The sequence below is a fragment of the Adiantum capillus-veneris genome, chromosome 13 (genome assembly GCF_014529385.1).
Source record: "Adiantum capillus-veneris isolate H3 chromosome 13, ASM1452938v2, whole genome shotgun sequence".
Classification (NCBI taxonomy): domain Eukaryota; kingdom Viridiplantae; phylum Streptophyta; class Polypodiopsida; order Polypodiales; family Pteridaceae; genus Adiantum; species Adiantum capillus-veneris.
In genome coordinates, this window is record NC_140943.1 from 503,714 (window position 1) to 530,898 (window position 27,185).

The following is a 27,185-nucleotide window of genomic DNA, read 5'->3' on the forward strand; positions in this document are numbered from 1 at the left end:
TCGGAAGTGTAATGGCTCTCTATGGACACACCCAGGGAGATTGGAGGAGGTGAAGCATGACCAAGATCTCATTCTGCTGACAAAGACACATGAGAGCCTAGAGAGAGGCCTACCTAGAGTACATGACTATTAATGGGAATCTATACACAGGAAGTGCACACAGCACAACACCCCTAGAGGATGCGGTCGAGTAGCAGTTCTCTATCGCCGCTCACTCCACAGCAGGATAGAGATAGTAACCCGCAATCCAAAGGCACGCTACATGTGGATATGGATTTAGCTATTTGAGGAGCACATTCTCTACATCATCATTTGCTACTTTGCACCCAGCGGCTCTAGATTTGCACAGATAGGACGAGGAGAGACAGAGGAGACTCATACACACAGGAGGAGGAGGAGACAGAGGGGACATTTGCTCCGCCTAGGATCACAACACCATCTCATTATTTATAGTGGGATGGCGCAATGGTCATCATCTGGAGGCATGACATGCATACCATCATCATTATCCGGGGTAGTACAATGGATTGCGTCATTGGCTTCAGAGAGGCAGCCCACCTGCTCACATCCTTCACCATTCCACCAATACCTATTGGGGCTGATCATGCATATCTTGCCCTCTCTTTCACTTGCTCGCCCATCTCATATACACCACCTACATTTACACCACACACTACCATACATTTCACACATGAGCTAGCCAAAGTTTACTCGTCCCACGTATATGAGGGGATATTATAAAGGAATAAACACTCTCGACCCGAACACACCACTATCTACACTCACCAGCCAACTCTCCGCAGTTTCACACCGCAACCCTCAGCTGTTTCCCACACACTACCCACAGTGGCCGACCCCCACCCTCTGGGACGATGCCCCATAACCGATGGTACGACAGGGAGTACAGCTATTCCACCTCCTCATGAGTATAGACTGCGCCACAACATGGAGGATTCTCAGAGAGAGACCCCCCACCACCCCCCTGGAGGACCCACATATATGGCATGACTATTCCACGCCTATACCAGATACCTGGACAGCCATTGATCCCAGAGCCATCCGATCCTCGACCCACCACCTCGCTCTTCCAGTATGGTGAAGAGGGGCTATTCGACGTTTACAGCATGGCCGCTCAACAGGTCATACCGGGCTACAAAGTGAGCACATGATCTATGGAGCAGACCTTCTCTCCCTCCTGATATCACGTCTTTTCAACCGCGCTTTGGTTGAGGGACTACCAGAGGAGTGGACTATGCACACCATTGTGCCTATCCACAAATTTGGCAACACCCCAGATCCAGGGAACTACTGAATTATCATGATTGGCCGAACTATATGGGGCAGTTCTTGAGGAGGAGCTGGGCACATACGCTGAGGCATCGGGGCAACGTGCACCAAGACAAGCGAGCTTTAGACGCACCGTCTTGACTATCAACCACATCTTCGTGCTTCGTTGTTTGATCGACGAAGCGAAAGCACGGAAGAGGAGGCTCTACTGCTACTTTGTGGATTTTGGCAACGGTTTTGATACTGTCCCGAGAGAGAGACTCTTTTAGTGCCTTCAGGAGCTACAAATACCGTCTGAGATGATATGGGCCATTCATTCCCTGTATGCCCTGGGTCACAGGCAGAGTGCGGTGGACTATTGGATCCCATGGCTAGCACCATTGGTGTGAAGCAAGGATGCCCCTTCTCCCCGACTCTTTTTGGTCTTTACATCGACGAGATATCGAATTACATCCTACGAGCAGGAGGAGCTGGATCAGACTTGGCAGGTATACTATTGCATATTATGCTTGTCAGCAACAGTTGGGATGCTTCCTCCTGGAGGCATAACAAGCAATAAACAACTCACATAATTTTTTTCTAGGGGGCCACAACAGTACCACCCCGACCACTTAGAGTGGGGTGATTCTACATCAGGCGGAGGAGGTTCGAGCTCGCAGACGCCCACGTACCCATGGACGTAGGGCACCTCAACTACATCAGAGAGAGATTGAGGAGATCCAAGTGCACTACTCCCCGGGTTTTTGCTGATCCACCCGCCATCTTATGTGGACTGTTAACACCCTACTCGCCCATGCATTATGTTTTACACCCCGATTATGGAACTAGATGGAGCTAAAGATATGATAGCATTTTTGATGCTTGTATTTTCCTCTGAGCATATAGGAATGCATCTTTCCCCTAGATTTAGAGCTCCACTCTTGTATCACTCCCCTCCTCCCCCAGCCATTACACAGGCACTACATTTTCCTGTTGTACCTTTTATCCTTTACGGATACATAGAGGACACCCACCTTATGTACCTTGTACCTTTTGTACACAGGACACTACATTTTCCTTTTGTACCTTCTATCCCTTACGGATACACATGGGACATCCACCTCATGTACTTTGATTTGTCTCATAGGTCAATTTCAGCCTCTAATAGAAGTTCTCTCTCTCTCTCTCTCTCTCTCTCTCTCTCTCTCTCTCTCTCTCTCTCTCTCTCTCTCTCTCTCAGACAGTTTGTTTCATCCAGCGCATGCGAGAGCTCCCACCATACAGACTCACCCGCAGAGCTTTTGAGGCATTGATACAGCTGCATCAAGAGGGGGACACGAGGGCATGGTACTCACATGTCATAGAGTGGTTTACATCCCGTGGCTTGGACATCACGGATCTGCCTCCTTTTTAGTATGATCTTGACTCCCCTCACATACGCCTCTCACCCACCGAGAGGAATCGAGTTCTCAGACAGGATCTCTGGCAGCTATACATCAGGGAGACATGGATCACACCCAGAGAGTCTCTTCCCACGAAGAGACAGTACTACAGAGACCACTTCCTGAGCAGATGGGTTCATCCGGAGACCGAGATACGTGGATGTCTACATGCCACATAGAGCACGGGTCGCCATTGGACAGCTTAGAGTATCATGACACCAGCTAGAGATTGAGGCAGGGAGAGCTGCACATGTCCCCAGAGAAGAGAGGATATGCAGACTTTGCATAGTAGAGATTGAGAGCGAGGAGCATTATGTATGCAAATGTAGAGCATATGAGGAGATTAGAGGTAGATATCCGACCTTGTTTGCAGATCAGCCCACTCTACATCAAATTTTTGAGTCCAGAGACCAGCGACAGTTCGGCCGCTTCCTCATAGAGGCACAGCAGCATCATGACTCCCTCCTCCAGGCAACATCAGGTGTGAGAGACGAGCGCCAGACACAGCTCAGGGACTTTTTTCAGAGGACCATAGCAACACCATCATCTCCGAACATCCAGAGAGGAGTGACTCTACAGCAGGCTGAGGAGGTCCGAGCTCACAGACGCCCATGTACCCATGGACGTAGGGCACCTCGCCTACACCAGAGAGAGATTCAAGAGATCCAGGAGCACTACTATAGATCTTTGGAGGAGCCACGCATTCGAGCTTTTGCAAACCCAGCCGCCATCTTACGCGGATTGTTCACACCCTATCCGCCCATGCATTATGTATTACACCCTGACTATGGGACTGGATGGAGCCAAAGATAGGATAGCATCTCATGCTTGTGTTTACCCCAGCATATAGGTTGCATCTTTCCCCGAGTTTTGGAGCTCCCCCGGGCCCCCTCACCCTTGTATCACTTACCTCCTCCCCTAGTCATTACACAGTATTGCTTACTTTTACTTTTGTACCTTTCAGAGAGGACACCGACCTCACTACTTAGATTTGTCTCATAGGCCAACTTCGGCCTTTTTATAGGCGTTAAAAAATCTCTCTCTCTCTCTCTCTCTCTCTCTCTCTCTCTCTCTCTCTCTCTCTCTCTCTCTCTCTGCCTCACCTCCTCGAGGTGACCTCGCGCTCTCCTAGTCTCACGGGCTAACCATTGGCACTCAACCAGTGGGGGTCGATAATTACAAATGAGGCCTTGGCCTCCCTTTTATTATGATGGCAACACTGGCCGGGTTCACACTACGTCCACTCGGACACTAGACGCCCATCCCGACCGTGTCTAGGCTAGATCCCCTCTCCTATAAGCGGGACATAACAATGCCCCACAAAAGGTCTATAAAGTATGCTCTACCCTGGTGAGATTGGCCTCTTGGCCATGCAAATACATGTAGCTAAAGCTCTGTATAGGGTTGACCCAATGCCTTCATGCTGAATGCTCAAATGTGAAAAGTTGAACTTCGATATTAAGCATTGGCCAAGCCAGTATATAACCAGTCACTCTGCTGGTCACCATTGGTGGCTCCCGTGTTCCATTTCTGTCATTCATTGATGACTCCCTTTAGTTGCACTATTTTTCATTATGTGTTGGTTAGATACCATGAATTGTCTTTCTTGTGAGAAAAGAAAACATGTAGCTCTAGCTCTGTGTAGGGTTGACCCAATGCCTCCCTGGTGAATGCTCAAATGTGAAAAGTCAAACTTCGATATTAGGGATTGGCCAAGCCAGTAATATAACCAGTCATTTACAATGGTAGAGTTCCCCAACATGAAGCAGCAGTTAGTGATCCTTAACCTTTCAAGCAGGCTTCTCTGTGAATCTGATTTGGCCTCTTGTAGGGCCCTTCCTAGTACCTGCTGTATGTGCATGCCTGCATCTCAGAGCTTAGGCCCTTCGTACTACCTGCTGTGTGTGCATGCGTATGTCTCAGAGCTTAATGGTTTACAGGCTTGGATTCTTCATCTTTTTTCTTGTTTCTGTTCAACTCTGGTCTTTTCTCTTTCATTTCAGAAGGTTCTGACTTTGGTTTTTGGCATGTTTGAAGAGTGCATTTCTTTTTGTGTAGGGTATATGGAGGTACAGGCTTAGGATTGGCAATTTCTTCAAAACTGGCTACTGCGATGGGTGGAAAGATGTGGGTAGAAAGTGAAGGGACAGAGGGTCTGGGAAGCACGTTCCTGTTTACTGCCAAGTTTAAGCTTTGTCCGTCGAGCAGCCACAGTTCAGTTATAGACACAGATATGTTTAAAGGTGTTCGGGCGCTTGTTGTGGATGACAATATGACTACGCTTAGAATTATTGTTGACTTATTAAAGGTGAATTTCTTATTTTTTGAAGGGGTACTCAGCTTTTTGGCTTTATAGTTTTTCACCACCAAGGTTTAAATCTTGCTTATTGTTTCCTGGCTTAGAGCTGGGGTGTGACAGCTCATGGGGTTGAGAGCACCGAAGCGGCCAAGTTAGCGCTAGAAAATGGAAAGGATGCTGCTGGTCAGAAGTACACTGTGGTATTATTGGACATGTGGCTGGGTGGAAGTGAGTCTTCTGAACTGGTTTATTATCTTCAGGGAAGACCCAGTCTTTTAGAAAAGTACCAGTCAGCTGCAAACTGCAAAAGAAAGCAAAGTGTGCAATCTGATAGTAATCATAAGCCATCACCATCTTTTTATTGTGATGGACACAATGGTGATGCTGAACAAGAAAAGGATTTAAAAGACACTCAACTTGTGAAGTCAAAATGCTCTGGATCACAGGAAAACATTGAACATCAAGATGTGCAGAAAGTTGCTGAAAATCTTGACTCGAGAACTGAATTTCACTCTGCAGACACTGTCCTATTTGCCATAATTATGCTGACATCTGTAAATCATACAGACTCAGTCAGGTAGTTACTAATAATTCTGCAGAGAGTCACACCTAGATGCTACATGCTATTTTGAACTGGAAGTGCGGTTTGTTTGATGTCTTCCACCATCATGTTTCTCAATAGGTTCTTGCTATGCAGGTGTAAAGAACTCGGAATATCTGCCCATACCTCAAAACCAATCAAGCGCTCTTTACTCAGTAGGGTATTGCAATTGACATTGGGTATTCAAGATAAGATGCCCAATGATGAGGTGCGTATAATATGCATGTAATCTAACAAGAAATTGAAATAACTCTTAGTAGATCAACCTGTTATGCTTTAATATGATATATTTACATTGCCATCATGCCAGAGCAAAAATGTGAACGAACTTAAAACTCCAAACAAATGCTTACATATCTTGATTGCGGAAGATAACCCTGTAAATCAGCGAGTGGCCATTAAACTACTACACAAATGGGGACATACGACTGTACTTGCTGGAAATGGAGCAGAGGCCATCGAACAAGCTGTAACTCAGCAGTTCGACATTATTCTAATGGATGTCAGTTGCTTTCTTTCATTCCTTCTGAAATTTGACTTCAGCTTAATGCTTACTTTGGACCTTGAATTGAGTTGTTTATATGAAATGCTGTTAAGTTTCAAGTTTCTCTAACTAATTTGGTAACTAAATTGTAAATATTGAATCTCGTAATTGTTATACTAATTGATTGCAGTAGACATTCAAGACAAGAAAATTGGACATCGACACAATGCAGTCGGATTTTTGAGGCGGATCCCGTCCCTTGAAAGGACTTGTCCATTATGATGAGAATAACAAGTACATGTAACAAGAAATGCTAATCCATTGAGTTCTTCGTTAATTACCGCTCTCAGTGAAGGCTTAGCACTTCACAACTTGGGTAATTAGTAGCTGTATTTTGTCCACTTTGCACCTGCAATACTGGCCCTCCTCCCAAAGGCATCTGCTTATGCGAATCGGGTAGCCCTAGGGAGGTCAGATTTGTAAGATAACTGCATAATCATGATTATGTATTAAACGATAAGCTTTTAGGATTTAGAAAATCCTCTTTTTTTCCATGTAGCGATATATTAACTTCTAAGTAATCATAAGAACACACACACCCACACCCACACCCACACCCACACCCCACACGCGCACACACACCCACATGCGCGCGCACGCGCGCGCGCGCACGCGCGCGCGCGCACACACACACACTGTCACGAGGACGTGGCAGTTATTAACCATGTCACAGAGATGTGGCAACTGCTAACCTTGGTTGTTGGTTTCTTTCCAATGGGGTTTATTTTATTTGTTTAAGACCCTCTTCTTGAAGTAGCAAACGGTCGGACATTGTATGGCCAATGTGAACGGTAGATTCACCCGCAGACGGGAAGTGGTCGGCACTGGAATTCGTATGGTAAGAGGATGTCTAGGCTCAGAGCAAGATCATATAGGTCCCCCCGTCGCACTTAGCAAGTTGGTGGATACTAGGAAGTGAACTCAATTAAGGCGTAAAGTCAAGGTGGGACTTCCAACAAAAAGTATCCGACAGTAGGGCCACATTGCATTTTTGGATGCGGTCCCAATGAGGATAGATGGTCAGAAGATCAGTGGGAGCCCAACGGAAGCATCTCCTAAAATTTAGGGAACTGCTATTTTGGGCCACGAAATGTGTTCGCGTCATTACCTTCGGTATGACTAGGGGAACACTTTACAACTCTGCCGCGAAGTCAACTGACGCACCAGTTAAGATATTTTTAGCAGGGAAAGCCCAAACTCGGAAACTGGGCGACGTGTCAGCTTGTGAGCGATTCTGCCACTCTGGGAGGCAAAAACGAGCTGCATATCAACAAAGGGGGCGCCATTTTCAGCCACAGGCGGATTGTAACAGGTACAAAAGCTATGGAATGCTTACCTTGCCCTCTATGCACAGTATGGTGACGGGAGTGATGCCCCGCACGCTACATATTGCTCTCTTTCTCCCCTACGTGCAGTTATGTGATGCCCCACAAGAGGGCTACTCATTTGACTGATGTACAGTTGTGTGGGTTCATGCTTTTGTGCTGAGGCAAGAGCCTCCTTGAGCAGGAACAGGGGTAGCTAACTGCTGCTCCAAAGCAGGCACTGGTGAGGGTCATAACCTCACCGTACAGGTGCAAAATCAGCGCTGTGTATGCGCTGTAAATTCACTGTTTTTCAGCCATACGGACGCCAGGATCATTGGGAATCGTGCCCCACTGGCAAAGGACAGTTAGGGGACTGTTTGGGGCTGAAAACAGGGCAAAAACCAGTAAATACAGCGTGCTGAATTTACTGTTTTTGGACAGGAATCAGAGGGTATACGACAGTGCAAGCGAGTTCCAGCAGGGGAATTGGTTTCGCGCAAGTTTTGGGGTTGTTATGCTGCCGAAATTTGGCCAAATCAAATGGTATCTAGGTGGATACACGTGAAGGATTCCCAGGACCTTACCTTGTAATTTACCCTCCATAAGAATAAAGAAATACCGAAAGGGGCGCCAATTTTGGGGCCTACAGGTTGTCGGCGTCTGCTCGGAGCATTCTAGCTTCTGAGCCGTGTGTGTATTCAAGTGTTAACTCCCGTCGCAGGTTCTCTTTGCAAAGTGCTCTGTGTGTGTGTATAAAGTAAAGAATTTCGGGTGAAAGCCAACGCCTACCGCCCTACGGGCCGGTTTCATGGTTCCATTGCCGGGATATCAATCACTTTTTCCTCAAAGAGTGAGCCTGGATTGTTCAGGGTAAAGACACACAGTGCAAGAACACGGGGATTACACTATGGCCGACAAGGGGAAGGGAATTATGGAAGAGGGTTCCTCTCCAAAGGACAGGCAGGAGATTCCTATGGTTTTTGAGATTGGCGAGAGCTCACGGCCACGTCAGTCTGTACCTCCTGTCAACGTCAATGTCCCTCCAGTAGTACAGGGCTTTATGACAGGGCAACTTGAGGATGATACGTTTAAGACTCAGTTAGTTGCCGCGGTGAATGTCTTTTCGCAGCTGGTGCAGAATCCGAGGTTTATGGAATTCTTGCAAGCGCCACCTGTGCAACATCAAAATAGGCAACCTACGCCGCGTACGGAGCTTGTTGAAGCTCAAGCCCAGGTACTTCATGAGACGTAGGAGGAAAGGGAACACTCGCATGTTGCGGAGTCGGGGGCTCCAAAGCAGGTTCCTCCCGTACTTGAACAGGTGGCTAGAACGCCTATTCCACAGGTTATGCCAGTTCAGCCCGCCACCTTTCAGAGCCAGCATGCTGTCTTGAATGGACAGGGAGCTGGATACCAGGCTATGCACTCAGTTTTTCCACCACCCACGGTACATCCTGGGTATTTCGGGGTTGGATCAGTGTTCCAAAGTATGGCTGGTTATGCGTCTGGAAGTCAGCCGTACATGCCAGGAACAGTGTTCGGGGGTATGCAAGGCATCATGCCAAACCCCATGTATGGTACTATCGGCATGCAGCAAGGTTTCCACGGCAACCAAGGCCAGTTTGGGGTGCCACAGGGTCATTTTGGCATGGCTGGTTTTTCTGGACAGCAGCCAGATATCGCACCTCGGACGCAAAATGTGAATGGCCAACACGTGCCGATCATGCCTAGTACAGTGCCCATGTTGCAGACCATTCCGTATGACAACTTGGGGGCACTAGAGAAGCCGAAGGCTTACAAAGAAGGTGGTGCAGCGGTAAAGTTCAGTACTGTTAGGGAATAAAGGCCTAAGTGCCTTGTACTTATTAACTTATAAGTTAAAAGACTTATAAGTGAGGGGGCCCAAGTGTGAATGGCCCCCTAGTCACTTACTCATATACTCAAAGGTCAAGCCCAAATGTTATTAGCGTGGCTTTTTCCAAAAAACTCAACGAGCTCTCTCTCTCTCTCTCACGCCTTTCTCTGCGTGAGCTTCTTCTGCACCTCTCTCCTCTTCTCCTTCACTCTCATTGCATAGAGTAGCAAGTGGGCTCTCTCTCCTGCTCCCCCACACGTGGTATCAGAGCTTTAGGGTTTCCAAGAGAGCCATTTTCGCAACACAGATCAGAATTCTGTTCTTGCTCGCTGCGGGAAGGATATTCAACCGTTTTCGATCAACTCTGTCGCGAAGGGATCCTCTCACCGTGTAGAATCGACCTCCGGTGACAGTTTCCCCAAAATTAGGGTTTCAAAAACTGGCGAACAGCAGCCTTTTTCTGCTGAAATTGACCAATTTCGTCAATTTCGGGGTCAATTTGATGCAATTTCATTGGGGCAAGTCTCACAGGTCAATCTTACAGGTGTTTCCACCAACGAGGTTCTGAAAATTCAGCAAAACAGGTGTTTACAGGTCTGATTTTTTCCCTAAAACAGGGAATTTCAGCAAGCAAATGATGTATACACCTTGTGGAAACCTTTGGTAAGGGTTTGGCAGTGAATGTACGCCGTTTTGGGGTGATTTCACGTGAAATTTGCTCGCTGTTTTTCTGTAACAGCAAGCTGTTTTTAACCCGATTGCGCACATTTGGGCGTGTTTAGGTCGGCAAATCAGGGTTTCAGTGTTTGCAATCACTCAGAATGGCTTCTAGCAGTGAAAGTGGCAATTTGTTGCATATTCGCAAGCTTGAAGGGGCCCATAACTTTGCTATATGGAAGAAGCAATGTTATAATGTGATGTTGCAGAAGAAACAGGCGAAACCTATTAAGTTACAGGGTGTGAAACCGGTTGATATGGAGGTTGAAGAATGGGAAGAAGTGGACGAGTTGGCTCGTTCCACGATCATGCTTTCGGTGTCTGACAATTTACTCTTCAATGTAGAGAATGAGCAGACAGCATGGGGCATGTGGAAGCGTTTAGACGAGTTGTATGCACAGCAGAGTGCTGCCAGTAAAGTGTATTGGCTTAAAAAGCTTATGGATCTCCGCATGAAGGAGGGCACGCACATGTCAGTGCACCTCAATGAATTCAATTCTATTTTCAGCCAACTGACAGAGCTGAAATTCACAATTGATGAGGAGTTCAAAGCTACTTTTCTGCTATGCACATTGCCCGAGAGTTGGGATGTATTCCGGACAGCTCTTAGTAACTCAAGTGCGTCACTTAAGTATGCAGATGTAGAGAGTTCTCTCTTGATGGAAGAGATGAACAGAAAGAACACCACAGGTGGGTCTTCTAATGCATTGCACTTGAGAGGCAGGTCTCAACAGAGGGAGAAATCTGACAGTAAGGACAGGGCACGCAGCAAATCTCGTAGGAAAGATGTTGTGTGTCATCATTGTGGAAAGAAAGGGCATTATAAACGGGAATGCTATGAGTGGAAGAAAGAGAAGAACAAGGGTGCTGAAACTGATGCAAAGGACAAGGGACATGCCAAGAAGAGCACTGTGTTGATTGAGGAAATCAATGTTGCTAGTAGTTGTGACAGTGACAGCAGCACTGATGTACTCAATGCCTCTTCTGTGGATACACATACCCTTGCTATGGGTTCTGATATGGACATGCATACTTGGATTCTTGATTCAGGTGCCTCCTTTCATGTAACACCTCATAGGGATTGGTTTACACAGTACTCAGGTGAGGTGCAGGGCACTGTTTATTTAGGAGACAACTATGCATGTGACATTGCAGGTATTGGCAGTGTCCAGTTTTCCTTTGATGATGGTATGACTTTTGTTTTGCACAAAGTGCGCCATGTGCCACAACTCAAGAAGAGTTTGATTAGTACAGGGCAGCTAGATGATGCAGGCTATCACACCACTTTTGGTGATAGCAAGTGGAAAATTTGTAAAGGGGCCCGGATTGTAGCCAAGGGTTGTAAATCGGACACTTTGTATCCTTTGCATGTATCTAGTGTGCGTGACCATGTTGTCGCCGTAACCGAGCAGCCAAGTGTTTCTTTGTGGCATGGCCGGTTGGGACACATGAGTAAAAGAGGAATGGAAACTCTGTCTCGTTGTGGTTATTTGCCGTGTTTGAGGTATGCTGATTTTTCTCATTGTGAGCATTGTATTTATGGTAAGCACAGTCAAACACCGCACAAAAGGTCACTTTCTTTGAGGTCTGACAGGTTAGACTTAGTGCATTCCGATGTATGTGAAATGCCACAGTTGTCCTTAGGGGGAAAGAAATATTTTGTCTCGTTTATCGATGATGCTACACGTAAGGTGTGGGTGTATCCAATACGTGCTAAAAGCGATGTTTTGGATACTTTCAAGAAGTTTCTTGCGTTTGTTGAGAATCAAACTGACAAGAAGCTTAGGTCTTTGCGCTCAGACAATGGGGGGGAGTATGTATCAAAAGCATTTATTGACTTTTGTGCTACTAAAGGTATTAAAAGAGAGCTCACGGCTCCTTTTAATCCCTCTCAGAATGGAGTTGCAGAGAGGTTGAACCGGACTATCCAAGAGAAAGTTCGGAGTATGCTGTCACATGCTGCATTACCTCATGGTTTTTGGGCAGAAGCTGTGCAAACAGCTATTCACTTGATTAATCGCTCACCTAGCAAGGCTTTGGGTGGAAAGGTGCCTGAGGATGTGTGGTCTGGCAAGCCACCCTCATATGCATATTTAAGAGTGTTTGGTTGTGAGGCCTATGTTCACATCCGGAGTGAACTGCGCACCAAACTAGAACCAAAGTCTCATAAATGCATTTTCCTAGGATATGGTGAGGATGGTGAAATGGGGTATAGATTATGGGATCCCGCATTACGAAAAATCATACGCAGCAATGATGTCATCTTCAATGAGAATTGCATGCACAAACAGCCCACAAAGGTCGAGGAAGTGCGCCGGGTTGTTTTTCGTGAAGATGTTACGTATGGACAGCCAAGAAGGCCCAATGTTCAGCAGCCTTTACATGCTGAAAATGGTGCTGAAAATCAGCCATTAGCTGCTGAAACTCAGCCCCAACAAGTTGCCATTGATGCACCACAGGTAGGGGAACAGGTTGATGCTCCTAGACCGCCCGTTGTTGCGATGCAACCGGCTGAACAGCCTGCTGTTTTTGATGGTTTACAGGCTGAAAATCCACCTGTTATGGATCACTGGGTGCGTAGGTCTACTCGGGTGACAAGGCCCCCCGATAGATATGAACCGTCTTTGGACTATGTCATGCTTACTGATTGTGGTGAGCCGTCTTGCTATAAAGAGGCTATGCAACGGGAAGACAGTAAGAAATGGTTCAAAGCAATGGTTTCGGAAATGCAGTCTTTGGAGAAAAACCATACATGGGACTTGGTTGATTTGCCTAAAGGGCATAAGGCTCTGCCATGTAAATGGGTTTACAAGACCAAGGTCACATCTGATGCTTCTTCAAAGTACAAGGCACGTTTGGTTGCTAAAGGGTACAAGCAAAAGCATGGTGTTGACTTTGATGAGATTTTTTCTCCTGTTGTAAAGCTTGCCACATTACGTCTTGTTTTAGGCCTGGTTGCTTCTGAAGATATGGAGTTAAAGCAAATGGATGTCAAAACAGCGTTTTTGCATGGCGATTTGCTTGAGATGATCTATATGATGCAGCCAGAAGGTTTTGTGTCAAAGGGGCAAGAGAAGCAAGTATGTAGACTCTTGAAGAGCTTGTATGGTTTGAAACAGTCTCCCCGTGCATGGTATCACAAGTTTGATACATTCATGAGGTCTCAAGGATACAAAAGAAGTAATTCTGATCACTGTTTGTATATCAAAACGGCAAGTGATGGATCTCTTCTATTGCTGATTTTGTATGTTGATGACATGCTTATTGCGGGTAACAATGTCACGGAGTTGGATGCATTACAGCAAAGCTTAAAGAATCGCTTTGACATGAAGGATCTTGGTGATGCTAATCATATTTTGGGCATGCGTATCTCTCGAGATAGACCTAACAGGCGTCTGTATCTATCTCAACGAGATTATGTTAATAAGGTGCTACATCGTTTTCATATGGATGGGGGAAAGGCACTTGGTACTCCGCTGCCTCCATATGTAAAACTGACTGCACATGACTGCCCAAACACAGATGATATGCGGGCTGAAATGGCCAAGATTCCTTATGCATCAGCCGTTGGCAGTTTGATGTATGCTATGGTTGCTACACGTCCGGACATTGCATTTGCGGTGGGAGTGGTAAGCAGGTACATGAGCAATCCTGGCAAAAAGCATTGGGAAGCAGTGAAGTGTATCTTGAGATACTTGAAAGGCACTAAAGACTTGTGCATTTGTTTTGGGAAGAGTGAGACATCTGTGCATGGCTTTACAGATGCAGATCTTGCTGGACATCCAGATTGCAGGAAGTCTACCTCTGGATATGTGTTTACATTCACAGGAGGTGCAGTTTCTTGGATTTCTAGACTGCAAAAATGTGTTGCTTTGTCTACCACTGAGGCTGAGTATGTGGCTGCCACTGAGGCATGCAAAGAAGCTTTGTGGCTCATGCGTTTGGTAGAAGAGCTTGGCATTAAGTCACCGGTTCCTGTGCTACACTGTGATAGTCAGAGTGCTATTATGCTTGCAAGGAATCCTGTTTTTCATGCCAAGACAAAGCACATAGAGGTGAAGTATCATTTTATCAGGAGTGTGCTTGATGACAAGAGCATTACACTTGTCAAGGTGCACACAGATGACAATCCTGCAGATCTTTTGACCAAGAGTCTTCTAGCAGAGCGGTTTGCATATTGCCGTCAGATGATGGGTGTTGGATGAGTAAGTGCATGATCAGCTGATGTATTATAGTTAGTTGATTCTTTGATCTCCCAAGGTACATTGCCTTTAGGTGGGAGGTTGTTAGGGAATAAAGGCCTAAGTGCCTTGTACTTATTAACTTATAAGTTAAAAGACTTATAAGTGAGGGGGCCCAAGTGTGAATGGCCCCCTAGTCACTTACTCATATACTCAAAGGTCAAGCCCAAATGTTATTAGCGTGGCTTTTTCCAAAAAACTCAACGAGCTCTCTCTCTCTCTCACGCCTTTCTCTGCGTGAGCTTCTTCTGCACCTCTCTCCTCTTCTCCTTCACTCTCATTGCATAGAGTAGCAAGTGGGCTCTCTCTCCTGCTCCCCCACAAGTACCTTCAGTGGTTTCGAGGATAAGACAAAGGCACTCACTTTCCTCCAGCAGTTTGATACAGCTTATGCGGGAGGGAATTTTACAGAGGCCTCGAAGGTTAGGAAAGCTGCCACTTTCTTAAAGGACAATGCGCTTACATGGTGGACGACATTGTTAATGCAAGGACAGGCACCCGCCACTTGGGTTTACTTCAAGCAAATGTTTGCATCTGCTTGGCTATCAAATGAATTTGAAGCCGATGTCTTGACAGATTGGCACCAGCTTACGGCAGCTTCGTGCAAGAGCTTGCTGGAGTACAATAGGAGGTTTTGTAAAGCATTACTCTCAGTGACCTCCTACAGATTTGTGCCATTGACAGAGCAGATAGAGAAGTATTGTTGTGGGCTGCCTAAAGGGCTTCGCGATTACTGTACAAAGAATAGAGTGGCTACCCTTACTCAGCTTATGGAAGTTGCGAACACTGGTCTTGCCCTGTTGAAAGGAGAGGACAGTGGATTTCCGAGCAGTGATAAAGGAGGGCAGCAAAAGAAAAATTCAGCGAAGAAGCCCTTTGTGAAGACGGCTCCTGATGCGTCACAGGGGTCTGAACAGGCCACCAAAGACAAGGATTCAGCTGGGACTTCTGGAGCGCAGGCAAAGAAACAGAAAAGGAAGCCTTTTGTGCGCAAGTCGCTCGAGGAAAAGAAGGTCCTAATGGCTGAGAACAAATGCTTTATATGCGAGCAGCCTCCTCAGTGGCACGGCGCTCCCGGGCTCGGATCTCCTCGATCTGTCGGTGGTGGGAGCTGGCGCCCCTGTAGCCTGTGACTCGTGGTCGTCGTCTAGCTCGGCTCACCTCCGCCTGTGGGAGTGTCACTCCCCTCTGAGTGTCTGGTGAGGGGGGGGCGGCAATCCTCTGAAAGAAGTCTGTGAGCTGCGACTGTCTCCCCTCTGTCTGTGTAGCTGTGTGTGGCTGTAGTAGTGTGTCCCGATGGCTCTGTATCTCTAGTAAGAAACGTCCGAGCTGTCTCTGATCTCGAGAGTCCATGATCTCTCGGAGAGTGGGCTATCCTCTGAATAAGGCCTCATACTTGCCTCTGATCTCAGTGTATGCTCTGCATCTACATACAAAGTGCTCCTCACTCTCCACCTCCTCTGTGTAGGCTCTGCAGACTCGCTCCTCCCTGGGAACACCAGTATGTCTCCCGATCTCAATCTCTAACCTGTGTGAAGCCACTCTCAGTTGACCAATCGCCACCCGTGAGCTATGTGGCATATATGTGTCCATGTAGCGTGGTCTCTGTATGAACCCCCCAGACAATATGGTGAGAAACTGGTCTCTGTAATCTGACATCCTCGTCCCCAAGCCAGGTGACTCCCAGACTCTCCTAGTGTATAGCTGCCACAGATCCTGTCTCAATACCAAGTTCCTCTCACTGCAAGAGAGGTGAACATATGGAGAGAGAGAGAGAGAGAGAGAGAGAGAGAGAGAGAGAGAGAGAGAGAGAGAGAGAGAGAGAGAGAGAGAGAGAGAGAGAGAGAGAGAGAGAGAGAGAGATGAAATGAAATGTTATATTAACGTCTCCATCGACCTCCTCCATGGTCAGTACTCTGGTAGGGCGTCTTGCATGTCGAGCTAGAGTGATCTGTATCTTCTGTTTGCAGCCTTCATCTGTAGTGGGAGACCCCCCGAGGTCGTGGACGTTTGGATCTGCCAAACTCCGTGGCTCGATCAAGTAGTGTGCCTCTAGTATCAGTAGGCTCTGAGATTTATTGTAATGACTGCACCGTTGGCTCTGTTGTGGCTGGTGTAAAGAAATCTGTGATTCGTCTCTGAGACTGTCTTTCCTCTGATGTTCTCAGCAAGCTCTCCCTAAGTTTGCGCAGCTCTAGCAAGAACAATCCAAGACACCTCTGATCCTTGTATCTCATGACTCTAGAATAAGGTCCGAACTCTTCTTCGAACAGGTAGTGGAAGCGGCCGCGTATCTCATAGTATGCCACATTGCCAGGCAGTGACATGTGTAGTGCAGCTCTGTCTCTGGCTCTAGGTTGCATAGATGACATATCCTAGCTCCTGTCGGCACCCCTCGAAAACGACCAGTCTCGATGTGGAGTTGATGTGAGGATGTGCGTATCTGTCCAATAGCGCATCTTATCCCATGAGATAAGTGTGTGTCCATGTATGCATGCCTAGTCACAAAGCTGTCCTCCGTGAGTTGGAGAAGATGCTCTTTGTAGAAGGCCATCTTCGTGCCCAACTCCTGTGTCGGCTGTATCCATGTGCTCCTGGTACTTAGCTGAATCAGATCCTGACGTATGAGTCTGGTGATCTCTGTCCTTGTGAGAGACAGGGAGGGTGCATCCAAAGAGTATTGAAGCGGAGGTAATCTATCCATCTTGAGACCATGCAACTGAAACCATGCTGTCATCTGTCCATACCAACATGCTGTATCGCCTTGTAGAGCTAGTTGTCGACATGACTCCAAGGCAAGCCGAGCATATCTGTCCCTGGGGAGATCCCATAGACCGTGCATAAAAGAAACTGATCTCGTCAACGCCTCCACCACGAGGGGGGGGGGGCGGCTAGCTCGGCTCGGATAATCTCATGTGGTATTGAGGCCTTAGCCCGAATCATCCGAGCGATCATAGAGACCAGAGGCCTCTCCATACATCTCCATCCATCTGTGTTGCCAGATCTGCCATGGTGGTCTACTGAGGTCCCCATACCTGAACTCCATAGAGCATAGCTGGAGTCACTAGAGTGTCAAAAAGCCAAGGCTTTGTTCGCGGTTCTTGAAACTGAACCTGTGAACACATCCTCTCCAGTCCTCCCAAAGTTGCATATGCTCTCGTCAGTCTAGTCTTTGATGCTCTTCTTAGTGAAGACACCGGGCCACCGAAGACTACCCCAAGATAAGTATATGCATCTGTGTACTCTACAGTCTCCTGGCCATACATAAATGTGGGTGCCGACCTCCTGACCCACTGTGGTGTGGTGTTGAACACCATAACCTTGGTTTTCCCAAGATTGATAAACAATCCACTGTCACGAGCAAATGTATGCAGAGCATCCAAGTGACGCTGCATCCCCTCTGGTGAGTCAGAGATCAGCACAATATCATCAACATATAGTAACAACGGAATCCATGTCCCGGCTAGTTGAGCCCCCCTGTCCCCCTGATGCTCTACATAGTCCGAAAACTCATCCACATACATCCCAAAAAGAGTCGGGGATAGGGGGCATCCCTACTTTACTCCAATATTGGAGAGGACCATGTCCGACATTCCCTCAGTGGTGCGTACCCGCCCCATCATTGTCCTGTATAGAGCCAGAATCCCCCAAATCAGCCGTGTAGGCACACCCATGTCCTATAATCTGCGTATGAGTCTGGATCTCGGCATTGTGTTGAAAGCTTTGCGGAAATCCACAAAGCAACAATAGATCCTCTTGCCATGGTGTCTACCCTCCTCAATAATAGCTCTGAGTGTCAGAATCTGGTCAAGAGTGGAGAAACCTCTCCTGAAACTTGCTTGCCCTGCTGCTCTTATGCCCTCTCGCTCTGCCCATCTACTCAGCTCTTCTTCAAGAATGGATGCATACAACCTAGCTAATGTGTGCCCAACCATGATGGTGCGATAATTCCCGGGAATCATGGGATCTCCTGACTTAAAAATAGGCACAATCGTGGACATACTCCAAGTCTCAGGGAAGCCTTCATACACGGCTCGATTAAACATCATAGCCAGGAGCTCTGCGAGCCTATCCTTGGCATGGATGAAGTGCTCTGCTACCAGACCATCATGATCATGTGCTCTCCTTGTCTTCATCCTGTCAATAGCTTTCCTTACCCTCTCGGCAGTAAAGAAAGAACATGTCTCCGGGCATGTCTCTAGTGGGTCCGGTAGAGGTGGTTTTCCTGGTGCTGTGTAGAGAGATGTGGCATATTCCCCCCATGTCTCGGTGGAGGTGACCGCTGGTGGTGGTGAATGTTCGTGGAATAGCCTCCATGCTTCGCCTCAGTCCCGACTTATAAATAGGTGATACAGATCTTGCTCTAGCTGGGATAAATAAGCCCTTTTCTTTCGTCGCACTAGGCGGCAAAAGATAGTCCGTGACTGTCTCTGTGTGGTAATACCCATGAGCTTCCCTTTGTAACTTGATCCTCATCTCTCTACGCTCCTCATCATACCAACTGTTCTGGGGCATTTTTCCAGATCGTCTCCGTGTAGGCTGGTTGTGGGGGTATGCTTCTGATGCTGCATCATGGAACGTCTCTGTCAGTATCTGAGTGAGTTCATCTAGTGGCCGTTTTGGTTGCTGGGTGCATAGCTTCCTGTATATCTCATCCATATACTCAGAGTCCGTCTCCCTCATGAAGGTATACCGGATGTGTGTAGGGACCTCTCCTAATGGAGCTGTGCTGAACTGAAACGTCAGGGTGAAGGACAAGATAGCATGATCAATTGCTACTCCAACTGGCCTAGTGCCCACCCTGAAATCTTGAAAGAATGGAATGAGACCTGGCTGGGCCATACTATAATCCACTGTGCTGGCACCATGTCAGTGTGGAAAGCAAGTAAAACCTCCAGCTGTCGAAAATCTTTGTAGGCCATTCAAAATGGCCAATCTATGTGCGGTTCCCATATCTATCTAGTATCTGCCATATTCCGTGTATTCCTCATCTTGTGATAATCTGGATAGACCCATCTCTGTATCGTCCAGCTCCCTAAGCATTTCCTCGAAAGTATCATAAAATATTGTCTGGTGGTGGGCAGTCCTAGCATTGAAATCCCCTAGTATGATAATGTCACCATCCTTAGAAAACTCTCATATGTCATTATCCAAAATAGCAAAGGGGCATTGTCCCCTAGGTGATGCATATACTGCCGTACTAGGAGGAAAGTAACAGATAGCAATGTAGAGGTATCTGCCCGTCTCTCCCCTGAGCCTCACCCACATGTACCTAGCATGCTCATCCCTGCGCGCTATATATATCAATGGCTGTAAGTCCTCCCTAAATAAAACTGCCACTCCCCCTGAGCCTTGTCCTCGATTCTCCGATCTGGTCTCTTGTCTGTAGGGTGTCTCCCATCCATATCCGCTCACCTGTGGCATGGATTGCCCAGGGGCTTGATGCGTCTCAGAGTAGAAGATGGTGTCTCTCCTTGTGAAGCTATCCTCAAAGGCCCCTACATCAAGACGAATTGAACTGTTACAATTCCAGGTTGCCATCTTTAGTGTGGTCCCATAGGTCTCGCACCGTCATGCGGGAAGTCGCTCCAATATCACCACCTTTCCATCTCTGTAGAAAGCAATCTTCCCCTTGTCCCTTGCTGCTCTAATTTCCGGCATTACTTCTTGCATATGAGCAATCTGCGAGAGGGTGAGGTGATCTCCAAGAAAGATGCCAGTCTTCTTTAGAGTCGGTCTCTTCTTCAGGAAATCCTTCTTCGCTTCCATGGATGGGAAGCGGAGAACGAGTGCCCTTTCCTTCGAGGTTTCTCCGTTGCTTCCGCTTTTCTCTGTGCCCACTCTCCAGGCCCTCGTATGCGTCTGTTCGTTGACCCCCATCAGAGATGAGTTCTTTCACCTCTTCCCCACATTATCTTGGTCTCTGAGGCCACATATCCTTACGTGTAAGGCCCGTACACCTCTCCTTTGCTCCTCTTCTAGTGTCAAGTTGATGATGGTTGGTGTGGGGGTGGGGGTTATTTCCTTGCCTTTCCCTTTCTTGACAATCTCGATCCATTTTTTGCCTTTTTCTGCTTTTTGTTGGGTCTTTGTGATGACATCTACCCACGAGGTTGTCATTTCTTTTTTTTGCTCCCCATCTTCTTTGATGGCCCGCACTTGTTCTTTAATCGTGTTAAGCTCTTCAATTATTGAGGGTTGAAGCTCTGTCTCTTCGAGGACATTCGCCAATCGCACCTCTGCAAGCTCTTTCTTGAGTAGTGCGATTTCCTCATCTTGAGCCTTCACGCAATCCTCGAGTGTATTTATCGTGTTTTCCTGTGCTGCCACGTGCGTGTCGAGTATGTTGATAGTACCTAGGAGGTGGCGGTTGATGATGCTAATGGACTCGCTAATGGACTCGCTCAGTTCTTCTTTGCGTTTTTTGGATGGCATGATCCACCGGATCATCTTTGCCACTCTGCTTCCTCGTAGTCGGAAGGCCGTCCCAACAGAGGTAGAAAGTCTCCCCGCGGTTAAGGAGGTTTTTTTTTTGTCTCTCTCTCTATCTCTGTTTGCGCGACTAAGTCTCTCTTTCTCTCTCTACGCGGCTAAGTTTTTTTTTCTCTCTCTCTCTCTCTATACGCGGCTAAGTCTCTCTCTCTCTCTCTCTACGCTTCTCACCTCTTTCTCTCTCTCTCTCTCTCTCCTTGTCTACGCGGCTAAGTCTCTTTCTCTCTCTACGCTTCTCACCTCTCTCTCTCTCTACGCTTGAAAGAATCCTCTCTTTCTCTCTACGCTTTTCTGTTTCTCTCTCTACGGAAGTCCCCCCCCCCCCCCCCCCCCCCCCCCCACGTCTCTCTCTACGCTAGGTTGGGGAGTTGCGGGGAGAGCGCAAGGGGCAGGGGAGAGAGAGAGAGAGAGAGAGAGAGAGAGAGAGAGAGAGAGAGAGAGAGAGAGAGAGAGAGAGAGAGAGAGAGAGAGAGAGAGAGAGAGAGAGAGAGAGAGAGAGATATTTTTTAACGTCTATAAAGAGGCCGAAATCGGCCTATGAGACAAATCAAAGTACATGAGGTGGGTGTCCTCTGTGTATCCATAAAGGATAAAAGGGTACAAAAGTAAAAGTAAAGTTCCAGGGTTGTCCACGTCCGTCGAACGGAACGATCCGTCCGTTCTGTCTGGGTTCCGTATGATAAAAAAAAATGACCGTTGGCAGACTTTTTGACCGTTTTTACACCGGTTTTGTAGCGCCACGTGTTGGCAGTTTTTGAACGCTAAAACTTGGACGTTTGGTGCCTTGGAGCCTTGGCCCTTGGGGCATCATAAGCCAATGTGCCATCCCACCCCCAACATCCACACATAGACACACACACACACACACACACAAATGTCAAAGCCACATGGGCCATGGCCATGGCACATGGAATTTGAATTTTGAAGCATGCTCTCTCTTTAACTCTTCTCCCTCTCTCCTCAAAACCTATATAAGGTTGCCCACCCTCTCTTCTTCTCCATATATCTCTCAAGCTCTCTCATTCATCTCCTTCCCTACTCAAGCTCCCTCAAGCTCTCTCCATTCATCAAGGGCCAAGGCTTCAAGCTTTGGCACTCCATCAAGGCTTCAAGCTCCCTTCATCTCCTTCAAGCTCTCCATTATTCCTTAAGCTCCCTTAATCTCCATCCATCTCCTTCAAGCTCTCCATTACTCTAAAGTTCTCTCATCACTCCCCATCCCTCAAGCTCTCCATAATGCCGCCCGCTCTTCATGAAGCCTTCAACAAGCATTGCCGCTACTTTGAAAGGGTGAAGAACAAGCGAAATGTTTGCAAATGGTATTGCAAATATTGCTTGAAGACCATGATCTCAAGCTCCACTCGCCTTATCATCCACTTGACCAAGATGGGAGGGGAAGCGGGTCCTTGTCCGAATATCCCCGACGACATTCTCCAAGAGTGCAAAGCAAAGTATCTCCCCTTGAAGACGCGCAAGGGGGTTGCAAAGGCATCGGAGGAGGTGGTTTCGCCCGACCATGATCTCTCCGATTCGGGAGAGGATGCTTCTCCATCAATGTCCGTTGCATCCAGCGCCGCTACCATGGCCTCCACCGAGGGTGGTAGCGTCTCAAAGAAGAGCAAAAGAAGTCATGGTGGGCGGCCTCCAAAGCAAGCTACTCTTGCACAAACGGTGGGTGGAACTTCTGGTCCATTGTCTTTCCTCAAAGAGAGGCAACGACAAGCGGAGATAGAGATTGCACGCACCATCATTGAGTGCAATCTCTCTTTTCATATTCTTCGCACGGATCGTTGGAAACGCATGGTGAAGGCTATTGCCGCGGTTGGTCCATGTGAAGGGTGGACGGGAGTGTCGTACCATGACACGCGCACCAAGAAGCTTGATGAAGAGAGGGCACGAATCGACAAGTCTCTTGACCCCGTGCGTGCCGGACGGGTAAAGTATGGTTGGAGTGACCGCAAGAAGAGGGGAATCATTAATATCCTTGTCTCATGCCCTCTTGGCACCTACTTCTTGCGAGCGGTTGATGCGGGAGCAAGGGGGAAAAAGGTCACGGCTGCCTTTATTTACTGCCACATTCGTCAAGCCATAAAAGAGGTAAAATTTTTGATTCCACTCTCAAGTATCTACTATTTTCAATTTTGTCTTTTGCCTTGGCTCTTCTCACTTTCCCTTCTTTCTCCGTATGTAGATCGGTCCAAGCAACGTCATTCAAGTAATCACCGACAATGCCTGCAATTGTGCTTCCATGGCCAAAAAGCTAGAGGCGGAGTATCCACACACAGTATGGACTCCATGTGCATCACATTGCATTGACCTCCTCTTGGAGGACATTGGCGACCTACCTTGGGTGAAGGACATTCTATCCCAAGCCCTCTCCATCGTCAACTTCATCAACAAAAAGGTGAGAGTACTTGCGATATATCGCACTTACTCTGGCTTAGAGTTGAAGAAGCCTTCCGCCACACGCTTTGCCGCTATGTGGCTCCTCCTTGAGCGCCTCTATGATGTGCAAACCAACTTGCAAAAGACAATGGTCTCGGATGAGTTCAAAGCATGGATTGAAGAAGAGACCCAATCATCCCAACAAGATGCAAAGGCCATCCAACGGCTTTGCTTGAAGGAGGAGTTTTGGCAAGAGGTCAAGGGTCTTGTCATGGTGGTATTGCCATTGTATAAGGTGCTTCGGATGACCGACATGGAAGGGTCTACCATAGGTCTCCTTTACCACTTCATGGAGGAGGCTTACAAGGAGATTGAGAGATCCACCATTCTTGATGGAGCACCCGATGGTTCACGGTAAACATTTCACCTTATGATTTATGTACATTGTAAGTTGTCTTTTTCCATCTACGGTTCTACCCTTCCATGCTTGACTATCGTTCTCTCTCTCTTTGTAGTGATATGTTGGAGGACTCTCCAAAGAGAGATGACATTCTCTTCCTTGTTAAAAAGCGGTGGGATTGGATGAGGCGACCAATCCATGGCTTTGCTACCCTCTTGCATCCGGCTTTCAAAAAGCCATCCATCTTTGCGGATCAAGCACTTCAAGAGGAGCGCGACAAGTACCTTCCAAAGATACTCAATGAAGAACACCATGGAGAGTTTCTCCAAGAGCTCATCAACTATGGAGACCAAAGAGGCATGGCATTCGCTTCCTCGGTGTGTTGAAAGAGGGATTCGTTAGTGAAGCCTCTTTTTTGGTGGGAATGTTTTGGCTATCAATTGCCTCACCTTCAAAGGGTGGCATTGAGGGTTCTTGGACAGGTATATCATATATATTAATAATTATACATAATACCATACCATAAATTATAAATTTATAATCTCAATCATGTCATCATTTGACATTCATCATTCATGTGACATAAGTCACCTCTCAATTCCCACAATTCAAATCTCATGCCTCTCTTCTATCATCTATGTGCTCTAGGATTGCTCATCGGGTGCATGTGAGCGGAATTGGTCGGCATATTCTCTTATACACACCAAGATCCGCAACAAGCTTTCTACGAAGCAATTGGAGCGGCTTATCTATTGTCGCTCCAATTTACGCATGTTGAGGTCCATGCATGAGATGCCAATGGCTAGGCAGGTAATTGAGTTGGCTACATCATACTCTTTATTTATGCTTTCACATGTATGATGTAATATGTATGATGTATCATGTGCTCATATTTTTGGCATGCCAAATTGCTAACTCCATTAATCTTCTTGCATGTTGTAAATGACAAATAGGTGAATGTAGATGAATGCAAGCTCTCCATTGAGACTCTTAAGAGTCTCAACAAAGATCGCGATCCAGAGGAGGAGCAAATATTTCGAGACCTCTACTTGGAGTTGGAGGAGATTGATCGCCGTGTCTCTCGCACACGGTCCCGCAAGAAGGTGGTTGTGCGAGCTTTGGCAACTACAAGTAGAGGAGCTTCCACTTTGGTTGCTCGTGGGAGTGGAAGAGCGTCGGCACGGACACCCAGGACCTATGTGCGGCGAGGCTCGGGTAGCGGATCTACTATGGCGGACACCACTTTGGAGAATGTGTCCATTTCTAGGCCTGCGGATCCTAGAGAGCCAGAGTTTGATGATGAGGGCAACATCCTTAGTGAGGGAGATTATGGTCTTGCATCTAGTGCATCTGATGCAAGCAGTGATGAGGATGATGCAACTACCTCTAGCTCAAGCTCGGACCACAACTCCGGTGATGAGAGCGATATGAGCACTTAGAACTCTCTCTTTATGCTTTAAAGTTTCCACCCATGGGCCATGAGACTATGAGTTGTGTCACTACTTTTTGTCACTTGTATCTCTCGAGCCTCGACTCTCTACTTATGTAATGAATTATGAAATCAAATGCAATCATGATCATCTTTTTTCGAACATTGCCGTTTCCAATGTCCATGGCCAAATCTTTAATGTTCTTACTTGTAAGACATCTCCTTTAAGTTGTATGTACTTAATACTAAGTAGTTACTCATAATAGAGTAAAAGCTCTGAAAAATATATGATTTATTTTTTTGCATCGTACGTTACTTCAACATACGTCTAATTTTTTTTAGTTCGATTAGTACCGCACGTCTTCGTACGTGTAACCATCGTACGTGACTGTACGTGTCAACTATGAAGTAAACTATCCTGTGTAATGTGTGGGGGGAGGTGATACAAAGAGGGTGGGGGTGGAGCTCCAAAAACTGGGGGAGAGATGCAATCCTATATGCTGGGGTAAATACAATCATGAGATGCTATCCTATCTCTAACTCCATCCAGTCCCATAATCAGGGTGTAATACATGATGCATGGATGGGTAGGGTGCGGACAATACGCGTAAGATGGCGGCTGGATCTGCAAAAGCCCGAGTACGTTGCTCCTCCAAGGATCTATAGTAGTGCTCCTGGATCTCTTGGATCTCTCTGGTGTAGGCGGGGTGCCCTACGTCCATGTGTGCGTGGGCGTCTGCGAGCTCGGATCTCCTCAGCCTGCTGTAGAGTCACTCCTCTCTGGGTGGTCGAAAGTGATGGTGCTGCTATGGTCCTCTGGAAAAAGTCCGTGAGCTGTGTCTGGCGGTCGTCTCTCATCCCTAGTGCTGCCTGGAGGAGGGAGTCCCGATGCTGTTGTGCCTCTATGAGGAAGCGGCCGAGCTGTCGCTGGTCTCTGGACTCAAAGATCTGATGTACAGTGGGCTGATCTGCAAAGAAGGTCAGATATCTGCCTCTAATCTCCTCATATGCTCTACATCTGCATAATGCTCCTCGCTCTCAACCTCTACTGTGCAAAGTCTGCATATCCTCTCTCCCTACGGATCATCTTCGCATCTTCATGGACGATTTTTCGACATTCTCAGGTGCTCAATGTTCAACCCCAGTGGAAAACCTAGAGGAACACCTCGATCAGCTCTCTGCTGTCTTCCTTAGGTGCAGAGAGGCACGCCTAAAGCTAAATCCTAACAAATGTCATTTTATGGTTACTGAAGGCACACTTCTAAGCCATGTGGTGTCTGCTAAAGGTTTAGCGCCTAACCCAGAGAAGAACGTGGCAATCTTAAAGTTACCACCTCCCATCAACCCAAAAGGGGTACAGAGCTTTGTAGGCCACATAGGGTATCATCGCAGGTTTATACGCATGTATGCACAGGTGGCTCAAACCCTGACCCGCCTAACCAGTGCTGCTGTTCCCTTTCAATGGTCAAAGGCAGAGGCTGAAGCTTTTGCATACCTTAAAAAACGCCTCACTGAAGCGCCTATCTTAGTAGCTCCTGATTGGTCTCTCACCTTTCATGTGCATACAGATGCCAGTCAACTGGCTGTGGGTGCGGTGCTGACTCAACCCAGTAAGGAGTATAACCTGGATCGCCCTGTTCACTATGCAAGTCGCCTACTCACCAAGGCAGAGTGCAACTATAGCACCACAGAAAGGGGAGGTTTAGCCTCGTCTTCGGTGTTCCGATCTTGTCTCTTGTCTGCAGGCTCTCTGCCATCTATACCCGCTCACATGTGGCATGGATTTCCTAGGGGCTTGATGCGTCTCAGAGTAGAAGATGATGTCTCTCCTTGTGAAGCTATCCTCAAAGGCCCCTACATCAAGACGAAGTGACCCGTTACAGTTCCAGGTTGCCATCTTTAGTGTGGTCCCATAGGTCTCGCACCGTCATGCGGGACGTCGCTCCAATATCACCACCTTTCCATCTCTGTAAAAAAGCAATTTTCCCCTTTTCCCTTGCTGCTCTAATTTCCGACATTACTTCTTGCATATGAGCAATCTGCGAGAGGGTGAGGTCATCTCCAAGAAAGATGCCAGTCTTCTTTAGGGTCGGTCTCTTCTTCAGGAAGTCCTTCTTGGAGGGGAAGCGGAGAATGAGTGCCCTTTCCTTCGGGGTTTCTTCGTTGCTCCCGCTTTTTTTTGCCCCCACTCTCCAGGCCCTCGTATG

At 47.3% G+C, this 27,185-nt stretch overlaps 1 protein-coding gene and 1 pseudogene across 5 annotated transcripts in view; both read left to right on the forward strand.

Annotated features, from left to right (window-relative positions):
• Positions 1-27,185, forward strand: part of LOC147443491 (uncharacterized) — a 172,506-nt gene that overhangs the window by 98,802 nt on the left and 46,519 nt on the right. The window contains exons 10-14 of one of the 4 annotated variants that reach the window (XM_086526305.1): positions 4,746-5,016; positions 5,112-5,584; positions 5,705-5,816; positions 5,919-6,110; positions 6,283-6,497. In XM_086526305.1, coding sequence (XP_086382431.1) covers positions 4,746-5,016; positions 5,112-5,584; positions 5,705-5,816; positions 5,919-6,110; positions 6,283-6,285 — 1,051 coding nt within the window. In that variant the 3' untranslated portion in view covers positions 6,286-6,497. Of the gene's footprint in view, positions 1-4,745; positions 5,017-5,111; positions 5,585-5,704; positions 5,817-5,918; positions 6,237-6,282; positions 6,498-27,185 lie in introns of those variants that run through there. The other 3 variants (XM_086526304.1, XM_086526302.1, XM_086526303.1) reach the window with 3 other exon arrangements.
• On the forward strand, positions 23,013-25,006 carry LOC147443492 (uncharacterized; annotated as a pseudogene). Its single transcript, XR_015189961.1, has 4 exons — positions 23,013-23,563; positions 23,665-24,031; positions 24,198-24,359; positions 24,503-25,006. The product of XR_015189961.1 is annotated as an uncharacterized LOC147443492 (transcript).